The sequence below is a fragment of the Lichenostomus cassidix genome, chromosome 9, assembly GCF_008360975.1.
Source record: "Lichenostomus cassidix isolate B80296 chromosome 9, HeHo_3.0, whole genome shotgun sequence".
NCBI lineage: Eukaryota > Metazoa > Chordata > Aves > Passeriformes > Meliphagidae > Lichenostomus > Lichenostomus cassidix.
This window is the reverse complement of record NC_139490.1, coordinates 19,087,557-19,100,284: the sequence shown is the minus strand read 5'-3', so window position 1 is coordinate 19,100,284 and position 12,728 is coordinate 19,087,557. Positions and strand designations below refer to the sequence as shown.

The window sequence follows — 12,728 nt, the reverse complement described above, 5'->3', positions numbered from 1 at the left end:
TGCAGGGCGTGCAAGAGAAAGCAGTGGAAATGCACTGTACAGATTTCTACCCAGAAACACTCTCTGAAAACCAATAGAAACATAAATGCAATTGCTTGCTCAGTGCACAGGTTTAAAACAATTCCATACACATCTATTTAGTCCCAGATTAAGCAAATACAGCTGAATCATTTTTTATCCCAGCTCTTCTGGAAATCATCCGATGATATCTCATTCTCCAATCAGTTTGTCCAAAAACTGATGGGAGCCTTCCTATCAGCTCTAGTGGGCAAGCTAATAAATGCCAAGAGGTTTACTTGGAAATAAATGGGGGAAATAATCTGGTAACTATCTGACCAAATCAATTCTATTGCTATTTTTTACAGGATTTTCTTGATTTGCTTAAGTAGAAAGAAAGTAACAAGAACAAACACAACTGGAAACTGTTCTTGTGAGAGAGGCTCTTCACTAAACAGCTGAATAACCATTTAATCCTGGACCTAAAGACAACTTTCATACCAAACAGATAAAGAGACTTCTTTGGTTAGCAAATGAAAATGCTTCTGCTTAAAACAAATGAAAAAAATGTTAGATTTTACAAGTCTAACAGGAATGGCTAAGGTTTTAACTGACACTGAATTCTTTTAGCTCTACTTCTGTGAGATAAAAATATCTTTTACTTTCTGAGCCTTTTATTTCACTTATTTGATCCTGAAGATATTGTAGATTTATGTGTTGTTTGTACTGGAGAGCACAGCTGGTTTAGCTTTTCTGTCAGACCCCCAGGATCCTGTCTTTAAAATGATTTTTTTCAAATGCACAGTTGGTTTGCCTAAGCAAATTAAATTTGTATTACACTCTGGATCCAAAGGAAAGAATAACAAAAAAACAGAAGGAAAAAACCAAACACACACACATCTCCAGTGCCACCTTTAAAAGAGAGGGGATTCTGTTTTAAATAGTGTCATGTTGGTATGAAATAGGTAAAAAAGTTGGCCCTATCATGCAGGTAATTAATATATCTGATAGTAAGTCAAAGGTACACATTGCCCTTGTCAACAACAACAAAGTAAGTTTAAAAATGCAAACTGTGAAATAGCAAATTACAGGAGCCTATTTCTACAAAAAATTAATTTGGGGAAAGACAAAAGAGGAAAAAAGGTGACAAAACAAGTCCTAGTAAATCCAGACGAATTCAAAGTAATATGGAAACAGGAAGGCTTAGAGGTAGTATGAAGAACAATTAGGATACTTAAAGAAAAATAATTGCATAAACTTGGAGAAGTGAAATAGTAAAAGAATCCCAGACAGATGAGTCTCAAAGGCAAAAAGAACTTGAGAAGGGAATGGCATGTAGATAAGAATTATTTCTTGGCATGATTAAGCAACAAGATGGCTGAAGTGAAGTTACTGCTCTTTAAACTGGAAAAAATAAACAAACAAAATAATAGAAACCGAACCAGTTTCAGGGAAAAAAATTAATGTATGCAACTGTAACAAATCATGAGAAGACAAATATATTCACCTGTTTCTGAGGCAACCGAAGAATGAATTGGTTGCCTGGTAATAAAATCAACTCATGAGAAAAGATTGGAAGAAACAAAATCTGGCAGTTACCATTGAGTGGTATTAGAACAGTTTATAACTAGGAGGATGTACTTCTTTTTCAAGTAAATTAATCGATAAAATAATTAAATTAAAACATATAAAATTATACAACATCCCTGATGAAACTTAGATTAAAAAAAGCAGGAAAACCAGACCTCCAGGCTTCTTTAGGAGAGTGACAAAACATGACAAAGTGTAGACACATGTGATTCAGATTTTTATGAAACCTTTGACAACAGGCCAGGCAATACATACAACAGACATTTAGGTTTAATCTGGACAGTTTTGGTTTCAGATGATTCTCTCGGGTGTCAGGTTTCAGTGAGAAACACATAAAAACACAATTATGAGAACAAGGGAATGACTACTTGTGCTAGCACCAGGAGAGAAGCAAAATACTATAATTAACCCTTAAATTGGAGGGTGCCATCTTCTCCTAATTTTCCTATTCCCAAAGAACAAAACAAATCTGCCAGGATCATTGCTCTGCCCTTCTACTGTGCAAACAAAGGGATCAGACACATCCCACCTGCCTACATGTAACTGTTTGTTCTGGACACCAGATTTAGTTCACAATGCCCCAGCAAGTGCTTGGATTCAGAAGGACAGGACTTGAAAAACTGCTGGAATGTAGAGGGAGGTTAAAAAACTAATAGGAATGGGGAAAACAAGTTACTCAAGCCATACCTTACTTTGAATAAAACTGAGTATGTACTATTATTTTTTCCCTTGATAACTATTTTTAACAGATAAGTATTACAAGAGCAGAAAGGAATAATAAAATTTATTTGAAAAGTAGGGACTCTTAATTCAGAGCCTGCTGAAGTTAGGAAAGGACTTTAATGGGCTTTGGCTCAAGCCCTTATAGTGTAGCAAAGAAAACAATATAAACTGAAGTGGGATTTATATCCCTACTATAAATAATGTATGTAATCTCAACTACTACAGACAATCTTTGTATATATCTAATTTATCATTATTAAAGTGAGATTATGGCAGCTTTATGCGAGACAGAGGCAAATCTGGGCCATTAATGAAAACAGTTTATTTACATTATCCTCTGAAACTCCTCAGGCACTTTCACTCCTCATGTTTAAGCCCTCACTCCTGCCCCGCTGTGGCCCACAGCAATACAGCACACGTGCTCAGGGTAAGTGTGGCTGAAACAAGACTGAAAACTGAAAATAAAGGGCAAGTATAATCCTTGTGGTTTTGTCATTTCCCCTTCGAATCAGAAATACAAATGTCATATGGCCAAGGCACAAATAAAACCTTGAGGGGCATTTGCTCTTCAACCTATGCTGCCTATTAGCACTTGCTAAAGGTGACAGCACCAAAGAAACAACTTTGGAAATCTTTTGCACAGTTTCCTCATTCTCTCTCACGAAGGATCAGCAGCAGCAGAAGGCAGCTGCTCACACAGGATGCTAATGCTGCAGCTGAACTCCATTACTTGAGTTTCAGTGGGCACCTCAGAGAAGTTTTGTAAAAATGGCCTTTGTCTAGCAGAACTGCCCACAGTTCTGCTCTTGGAGGAAGGTTTCCCACACACAAACCACACCAACCACCCCCCCAAACCAAAAAAAAAAAAAAACACCAAACAAACAAACAAAAAACCACAAAACAAACCACACACACACACCACACACAAAAAACCACCCAACAAACAACAAACCAACCAAAACAAAAACACCAAAAAAACCCCCAAAAAAAAAACCCAAAACCCAACAAAAACAAAAACAACAAAAAAAACCCCCAAAACAAAAAAAACCCACCCCAAAAAAACAAAACCACCACAAAAACCCAAAAACAAAAAAAACATTTCTCTTATGTCAGCACTCTATGCCCTCTCTGAGAAAAATAATTTGTCTTCTTTCTAATTCACGCAGGTTTAGTAAAAAGAGCTTCCAACATGGTCCATTGTGTCCTTCAGAAAAATGTTCCACAAGATTCCAGGTTGTTTCTTATCAGGAACAAGAGAACCAACCATTAATTTTAAAAAGGTCACATCATCAAATGTGAACATGTACACAGCCTGACTGGGTTCACCCTGTTTTCTTCACATAACAACTGGATGCATAGTTACCAAACCTGACATTTTGTATTTTTCTCTGTATTTTTTCAAAGAAAGAATTCTTCCTTTCAAACAACTTCTCCCTACTAATTTGACTTATTTATAACTCAGAAAGACTAGTAAACTACTGTGCCTTATTTTATTAATTAAATAGGCAAAGCAACAGCATATGCTCCTACACTCCTCACTTTCCTCCTCTTTCCCTGAGATGTCAACCAACTGCAACACTCCCAGCAGCCATCTGATCTATTAGCTCTCCTGAAACTATCAACAGAAAGGAAATTAATGCCAACTGTGCAGGTGATTTTGTATTGACACTTTTCCAATAGAATCCAGACTTAGACCAGCAATATGTTCCACTGGGGACAACCATCCATCATGAGATGGCTGTAATTTTCCAACAGCAACTGTCCCGGGATACATTCGAAATAATAACAAAAGCCAAGAAAGAGTCTTTATTTCATTATCAATTTTTACACCACTGATTCTTCAAGCTGGTGTTGTATTTTTAACTATACCAATATGAAACATCCCACTTAAAGCTGTTACTTCAGTACAAATATAAACCACAAATAAAATATAACCAACCTACCCAACATAAATGATCCTACTTTATAAATTACGTTAACCTGCTATACTTCCATCTACAGTATAGTTAGTTAATATTTCCTTTCATCCCACCAGCCAAAAAGGTTAATCCTCACAGCAGCTGTTACTACTCCAGTACAGACTGAATGTGAATTTAACCTCTCCTGGATATAGCCCAATAAATTCTGTTGTTTTTCTAAGCACTTCTGTGAATTAAAATGGACGTTGGCTTGCCATCCAAGCTCATGAACAGGTCTGAAGTGGCTTTTAGGCACGTCGCCAAATAACTTCCCAATTCCCTTATAGGGTATAGCTCTCACTCCAGAGATCTTCCATGCAAGAATTGAAAAACAACACCTTCTCCATTTCATCAAAATTATTTTTCATTTTCTTAACATTATTTAAATAAATTCAGCACAAAATTACATTACAATAATATTAAGGGTTCATTTGCCCTCTGCAATACCCAGTAATTTCAACTTAGTTGTAGCAATGCAAATATGAGAGGAACATATCCTCCTGCAACCTTCCTGAAAAGGCCAGGATATTGAAAAACCTGAATATTAAATTCAGTCCAGAATTATATCCATGTGTTTGGATATAAGGCTGAGAAAAACAAGAATACTCCCCAGTACAAAAAAGGCCAATTATAAGAAACAAACATATTTTTTCAGCCGATGTTTGGCTTTATCCTAATTTAAACCGGTTGCTATAAAGTATTCATTTTCTCCCTGACTTCAATCACTGTTTTCAGAAATTTTCAAATTTAAACTTTGATTTGGCAAAGCAATGAACAACACACTAAAGTTTAAAACAAATAGCAATCTACACAATATAAGCACATTACCTGTGTTTCCATATCGCCCCTCCCGGAGATGAAATCTTTCCTCTTCCAAGGGGAACTCATCACCAGGCTTGCATTGATGGGTGGCTTTGAACATTTTGGAACTTGAAGCATTCTGGGCTCTTGGACAGAGACTCACCTGCTGATAAGAGAATCATAAAATAATCAAGCTTGGAAGAGACCTTTAAGATCAAATTCTTTCTGTTTCACACCCCCCTAAGCACAATCTGTAAGACTCAAATTCACAAGAGAAGATACAGAGCAGCTAGAATAAATAAACTTCAAGTTGCAATAAACTTTCAACCCCCTGAAACTGACCCAGTTATAAGAAGTCAATACCCCCTCTTCACAGCCATTAAATCCGATATGTCATAATTATTGAGTATAAAGATAATTTTGACTTTATGCTTAAATAGAGTTACATTTTTTCGTTGCTTTGCAAAAGCGTTCAAGCTCCCTGAAGGTGAGGACAGCAACTCACCAGCCACGGAAGTGAAGCTGGGGCGGGGCTGAGGAGGCCAGCGCACAGCACAGGTGCTTCCAGGCACGGCACAGGTGCTTCCAGACAGGGCACAGGCACTGAAACAGCAGAGAGCCAGGTGGGGCACTCCAAAATGTGAATTCCCAGCGTGTTGCTGGCTCTCGGGCAGCCTGCCCAGGCCGCGGGGCCGGAAGCTGCCCGCCTGCCCCTCACACCAGCAGGGCACATGCCGATGCAGCGCACCTGCTGCCACCCGCACCTCACCAGCCATTTAATCCCTCACGGTGGAGTCAATTCCACCTTTTTTCCTACTACGAAGTCTCCCTGCTAAGGAAGGGATCCTGCCAGGCACAGCTCAGCTCCATGCTCTGGTGGCTGAGGGAGCCGGTTGCCCGCCGCTCCCGCCGGAGCTGTCCCACCACAGCCGAATGGGTTCTCTCCCTCACCAGGCCCTCACCCGCGCCTCAGCAGCGCTTTAACGGCACAAAACGCGCTGGGATGTCAAACTTGAAATGACACGAACTTGGAAACACATCGTTCTTGCCCTTTCTTGCCTCGGGGAAAGTGCCCCGGGACCGTGTGTCTCCCTCACGTCAGGAGGAGACTCGGGAAACCTTATAGTACTCTAAAGCCCCCTCATGAGGGGAAGCGGAGGGGCAGGCACTGTTCTCTGGTGACCAGCCACAGGACCCGAGAGGACTGCATGAAACTGAGTCAGGGGAGGTTTAGGTTCGGTATCAGGAAAAGGTTTTTCCCCACAGTGGTTGGGCACTGGAACAGGCTCCGCAGGGCAGCGGTCACTGCACCAAGCCTGTCTGAGCTCATTTGGTCAGCGCCCTCAGGCACACGGTGTGAGTGCTGCGCTGGGCCAGCAGCTGCACCCGGCGATCCCGGCGGGTCGCTGCCTGCGCGGGACATTCCCTCACGATGTGACTCCATTTCCCGGCGCGCCGCGGGGCGGGAAGGGGCGGGAGCCAAGATGGCGGCGCTGGGGGCGCGGGGCTCGGCGGCGCTGCCCGCGCGGCTGCGGGCGCTGTGGGGCTTTCCCGCGCGGCGGGGGCTAGCGGCGGGCACGGGCGGTACGTGAGGGGACCCGGGGATACCGCCAGAGCGCTCCCGGCTGCCCCGGGCTGGGGGTTCAGCCGCCCGCGCTCCGCGTGGTGCTGCTGCTGGTGGGTGGCTGCGGTCGCCGCGGACAGGGATGCGGGTCGGGTCGGGGCGGGAGGAGCCGTGAGGACAGGGGTGACTGTGCCCGCGGGCAGCCCCTCAGCCCCGGCTAACAGCCCCGCTGTGCCTCCTCCCGCAGAGGGAAAGGGCGCCCAGCCCAAGCCCGCCTTCACGGACGAAGCGGTGCAGTCGCTGCTTTACAAAATGACGGGGCTCGACCTGCACAAGGTGTTCCGGCCCGTGAAGAAGGGCCTCAAGCCGCCGCAGTACAAGCTGATGACCGAAGCTCAGCTGGAAGAGGTAGGCTGCACTGCTCCCTTCGGAAGTAAGTGTTGGTTTTAGCAAAATGCCTGTCATAGCCGATATTTCTGCCTCTTTCCCTGCTGCGTTTGAAAACATTCTGGTTTCTTTACTTTGAGGTCATTCCCTGAAGTCGTGTAAATCGGTGTTGCTTCACTTGAAACAGCGTGGTTTGTCCAATTTTGTATGATTTTAATGGAATGTGGAAGGAAGTCGGATCCTTTTAATGAGTGTCTCTTTATTATCCTGTTATGCCTCCAAACTCTGTTAAATTATAGCCCTGGGAATCCTCTGACTGCTCTTTTGTTTTTTTTTTCCCTGTGGGCTGACTTGGTTCAGGATGACAGAGGAACCTGCCTTAAGCCAGTTCTTCTGTAGCCACAATTAAAGCTATATACAAACTGTTGATTGTGGTTTATGCTTTGGGGGAAATTTACAGCGGAAAAATGACTGAAATAAACTTGGTGTTCGCAATAGTTTGTCCACTGTAGTCTTGGAACTTCCTCCAGTATTTTGTTGAGGTTTCAGTAGTAGTAAATTGTTACATGAAATTTACCTACCTAGATGTTGAATTAGTGTCTCATTTTTTCTCAACTGCAGAAGGAAAAAGACCCCTTTTCTAAATGAAAATGTTTGTCCCCAAATTGAATATTATCTTTCCAGTAGAATAATATTTTTAATTGTGAAATTAAACTACTTTTTTTTCCCTACAAGGCCACAAGAAAAGCCATTGAGGAAGCAAAATCAAAACTAATCATGCCCCCTGTTTTGAATGAACGAGAACCAATTGATGATGTCTTAGCAGACGACAAAGTCCTTGAAGGAACTGAAACTGCCAAATATGTGTTTACAGATTTAAGTTACTCTGTTCCACATCGTGTAAGTAGTGTGATTGACAGTATTAATTTGTTCTCAAAATAAGCTTTAATGGAAATGTAGTTATATCAGTTTGCAAAAAGGAGGAGTTGAACATTTAGTCTACTACAGGGCAGTAGAGAAAAATGTATTTCTAAGTGCTTGCGTCTAACCGATAATCATAAATTATGTTCTACTCTTTAAAAGCAGGCAGGGGGCAAAGCTGTGTGGTAGTTAGCTAATTATTTTATAAGCAGATGCTTGTGCTATCCTTGGAGTGCCAAGTTTTTCCATGCTTTCTAGAAGATTTCAGTAGAATTGGATTACTTTGTAAGATAGAGCTACTTCATAATTGCAAAGATCTGGTGGAAAGCTGTGGAAATGATGAACAAATTCACAGGAAAGCTGTAAAAGGAATAATTGTCTAATGGAGTTGTGGAGTATAGGGGTAAAGTTTCCTTTGTGTAATGAAACATCTCAATTGTCTTTAAGTACCAGTAATAAGAGGCTGGAAAAATTCTTAACAAAGTTATGATTCCAAGAAGTCTTCGTAGTTCAAACGTGCATATGATGATGATCCTGTGAAATGAATTGACCAGTCTTCCATCTCTTACTCCATCTGAGAGCTTTCTTCAGGAATCTGCTATTTATTCTCCTGCTGTACCATATTGAAAACTTCCCTGTCAAATAAATTTTCCCATTTGTCACTCTAAATCAATTATGGTTGTGAACAGATCTGACTATATTGTTTTATATGTTGTATTTTTTGCCTTGCACTTGCCCTTACTTGATTCTAGCAGCTACCTCTGGAAAAAAGGTACATGATACTTGCATTGTTAATTTTGTATGGATTATCAAATGATAAAATCAGGCTAACTCCCTGTCTGGGTATGAGTTATGATCTCCAAACTTCACAGAGATGTAGCTTTTAGTGTTGACACATGCACAGTTATCATACAGTAAAACTGAGGTGCAAATGGAGCACTTAATTAGCAGGTAGCAAGGCAGAAATGACGAGTCTAGCACATGGCAGCAACCTCTTAGAAACTTAGGAATAGAAGGACTTTGACAAATGAGATTTTTTTGGATTGATTCTGGCTATGAAGAGAAGGCTTTGGAAGATAATGTTTTTCCTCATTTGCAGGAACGTTTCATTGTGGTTAGAGAACCAAATGGGGTGTTACGCAAAGCGACCTGGGAGGAGCGAGACAGGATGATACAGATATTCTTCCCAAAGGAAGGGCGCAAAGTGATTCCCCCCACGTTATTCAAAGATGAAAACCTTGGGGTAAGCTCTTCCTGGCTTTGAAACTGATCGCTTTTACTTCATTGCAGTGATAGTGGAACTGTGTTCTTTGGGCTGAATAACTCTGAATAAGCTGTTCTGCGTGTGTGTGTTTAGTTGCTTGAATTCTGTTTTGAACAATTGCTCATCATTGTAACTTGGTTAAAACACTTGAAACAAAGTTCCAGGTAAGGAACAGGTAAATCCTGGGTAGGTGTAAATACTGTGTCATACTAGAACCAAGTGTACATTTAATCTGAAAATGTGAACTGGTGTTTCAGAATCAAAAATCAAGAAATACTATATTAGTGTCATCAAGGCAGTTCCTGTACGTCTATCTATTTTGTCTTTTGATGAAGGGGTTACTCACTGTAAGTGTTGCCCAGGACAGAATGTTGTGATTGCTGTTTTGATTTTGGAGAGTTGGGATGATGTGATTACATAATCTGCTCTTGAATTTGAATTTTTTGTTTCAGACTGTATTTCAGCAAGACCGTCATGAAGATCTCCTTAACATGTGCATTGCACAGTTTGAACCAGATTCACCTGATTATATCAGAGTGAGTTCACTTTTAATTTTTCTTGTAAAAAGAAAAAACCCAAAACTCCACAAAATTAGTAAAGAATTGTAGGGTTTATTTTATAAACATAAGTGTTTTGCTGGGGATCAACATTGTTGGTCATGTGTGCTCTTATTTCCCTATATAGATTATCCTTGTGATGAGTTTTGGGGTTTATTTTTATGCAGAGAAGTAAAAGAGGATTTTGCATAAATAATTTTCACCAGCCTAGAAAGGTACTGCACATGCAAAATACAGTCTTAACACAAGCATTTTGTTATTAAACCAGAATTGATAATACCTGTCAGGGGCTACAAGCAGAGTTGTGCTGCTGAAGTCACACTAACTGCTGGCTTAGGAGTTGGCAGCACCAGGTAGGGAACTGACGAAATGCACTCTGAGAGCACTGCACAGAAAGTATTATTTTGACAAAGACCAGCTACAAAAATGTAGTTCTACCTGAACTATTCAAAACTAGTAGCTCTAGCTGCTAGTAAATGTTAGTCTACACTTGCCTTTAAAATACATACTTCTCTTTAAACTGTAATATTCTCAGTTATTTGAGAAATTGTAACTTCTATTAGGCAATGTTACAAGTAACCTTTTTTCAAAGTAAAGTTTCACCTCTTTGCTCTAGCATTTTTCTCCTGAAAGACTAAATGCAGCAGTGCAGTGAAGGTTCAGAGGTTATGTCCCTCCCTCCCCAGATGTTCAGGACAGAGATGGGATTTAGCTTCCTTTATCATAAGGATGTCTATACCTAAGTACTAAGGATTGGGCTAGCCCAGTGTTGCCCTGAATTATAACATGCATAAATCTTTAGCATGGTTCAGCATGTGGCTTACTCCTGCACTTTAGGGAAATGAAAATGGATTAAAACTCCCAGTTGAGAGGTAGAGGGGGAAAGCTGTCATCCAGCTGCAGTTCTGCAAATGAAACAGGACCTTGTGTGTGCAGGTTCATCACCGCGCTTATGAGGACATTGAGAAACACGCCAAGTATGACCTGCTCCGCTCAACGAGGCACTTTGGGGGCATGGTGTGGTATCTGGTCAACAGAAAGAAGACAGATGGATTACTCATAGATATGATCAACAGAGACTTGTAAGTAGTTTGTCACTTGTTAACCCTGCCTATCCTAATAAATAGAAAACGTGTGCCAGCATTTGGAAATAAAAACAGTATTTCTGTAAGATCTAGAAAAGTTTTTATTTGCATTACATTTTAGGCTAATTCTAAGTGTTATCTACAGTCCGTGAAGTTGTAGGGTATCAAACTAGGTTTCTGCAGAAATTAGCCTTTTGTAATTGTTGGGGTTTTATTTTTATTTCCTGTGTAATTGTCATACTTCCAGCTCTGAGCACTGCTGATCTCAAAGCCTAACACTTCTGTACTGAGCTCAATTTGGCTTATAAGGTTGATACACTCTGGGATTTATATAGAGCAATTCCTAAGTAGCTTAACAACACATAGATAAGCTTTCATTTTAAATGGGTAGATTTCTATAAAACATGCTGCTTAACTTACTCAAAGCTCTCAGAAGCAAACAATATTGAATTGTTCAAAATGTCACTAGAGTTGGGAGAAATTTGAAATCAGAACTCCAAATTGCAGTGGTGGTGGTATTTCCTGCTGTTCCAGTCAGAAACTTGGAACTGGTGGTCAGATCTTGCTTTTAAACCTGAGGATATGGACAAATCAGGAAGGTTCCTGTTTTAGAATCAAGCTGTTAAAGGGAAATGACCAGAGTTCAGAATGTCTTTCCCTGCCACACACTTCAATAGTTTTAAATTCAGCTGAGAGCTCTGTGTCACAGGCTACTTCTGTAAAACATACTGGTCATTGCAGTCTGTGTTAGAATGTTCCCCTCTGGTGGAACAGTTGTTCCACTAAGCACTCGTTATTGGGTAATAAGTTGTATTTTGCAGAGATGTCAGCTGTTTTACTGCTGAAGATGCCAGCTGGCTTCAGCTGTAGGAGGGATAGATTGAGGTACTTGCCTGGTGCACCTTGGTGTTCAGGGGCTTCTGGCCATTGCAATAGATGCCTGTTCACCTGTGTGCACCAGTGACTGTGTACTCAGTGGAAACAGCAGTTCGACAGCCTGTGCTGTGCAAAGGACGTTACAAAATACACTCTAAATACTCTGAAAAGAATTGCTAAAATGAGCCTTTGTTTGTTTAGGCTGGAGGATGCTACAAGTTTAATTACACTGTATCACATGCTTCATCCTGAATGTCAGTCAGCAAAAGAAGCTAAAGAAGGGAAACTTCAAGGAGTTGATCTGATCAAGGTAAGCTTTAAGCTACTTAACTACAGGAGAGACCTTTTAACCAGCAGAACCCCATTTAGTAGTTTCAATTTCTCCTTAAGAAGCAGATATTTTACCAGAACTGTTGTATGTGCCATGTTGGGTTTTTTCGTTAAACTATATATATATATAGCTGCACAGGATTTCAGTTGTAGGTGGCTGATCTGCCATTGGCATGATGAAATTTCATTATGCAGCTGTGCTGTTAACTGTACATCAACCTCTCTCCTGCCGTGGTTGCAGGTATTTGTGAAAACCGAGTCGCAGAAGGAAGGTTATATCCAGCTGGCCCTGCAGGCTTATGAAGAAGCAATGGCTACTTCTTCAGCCTCATGAAACAAAGCTCAGCTCATCGTATGTTTTAAGTCTGTTTATAAACATTTTCTGTACAGGATTCCACAATAAATACTTGAAACTGACTGCTACAGAATGTATTTTTCTTTACTAAATTCATGTGAATAACTACAGCAATTTAGTTTGAAAAGTTCTGTTAAGTGAACTTTGAGCAGCCATCATGACTTTTGTTTTCGTTGACATGGTATGCTGAGTTTAATTTTTTTACTATTACATCTTGAATGTAAGGAATGGCTCACAATTCATTTTATTTACTGAGGAAAATGCAGGGTCTGGAGAGCTTTATTTAGGAAAGGGTGTAACACCACTTCTAACCCTTAACC

The 12,728-nt window shown here is 40.7% G+C and overlaps 1 protein-coding gene and 1 long non-coding RNA gene across 2 annotated transcripts in view; one reads left to right on the top strand and one right to left on the bottom strand.

Annotated features, from left to right (window-relative positions):
- LOC146433401 (uncharacterized) overlaps window positions 1-6,538 on the bottom strand; it is a 162,767-nt gene extending 156,229 nt beyond the window's left edge. The window contains exons 1-2 of the long non-coding RNA XR_014854105.1: window positions 6,032-6,538; window positions 5,097-5,235 (exon numbers count right to left, since the gene is read on the bottom strand). This is a non-coding gene — a long non-coding RNA (uncharacterized LOC146433401). The remainder of the gene's footprint in view (window positions 1-5,096; window positions 5,236-6,031) is intronic.
- MRPS22 (mitochondrial ribosomal protein S22) lies at window positions 6,538-12,470 on the top strand. Its single transcript, XM_085069715.1, has 8 exons — window positions 6,538-6,653; window positions 6,881-7,041; window positions 7,756-7,920; window positions 9,041-9,184; window positions 9,658-9,741; window positions 10,699-10,844; window positions 11,925-12,033; window positions 12,295-12,470. Exons 1-8 carry the CDS (start codon window positions 6,554-6,556, stop codon window positions 12,385-12,387), a joined length of 1,002 nt encoding a protein of 333 aa, XP_084925841.1. The 5' UTR covers window positions 6,538-6,553; the 3' UTR covers window positions 12,388-12,470.
- The last annotated feature ends 258 nt before the right edge of the window (window positions 12,471-12,728 follow it).

Excerpts from the sequence above, each read along its gene's own strand:
- MRPS22 (XM_085069715.1), top strand. The coding sequence starts at position 6,554 with ATGGCGGCGCTGGGGGCGCGGGGCTCGGCGGCGCTGCCCGCGCGGCTG. Across the intron at positions 6,654-6,880 it reads GCTAGCGGCGGGCACGGGCG|AGGGAAAGGGCGCCCAGCCC; the intron begins GTACGTGAGGGG and ends CTCCTCCCGCAG. Across the intron at positions 10,845-11,924 it reads GATATGATCAACAGAGACTT|GCTGGAGGATGCTACAAGTT; the intron begins GTAAGTAGTTTG and ends TTGTTTGTTTAG.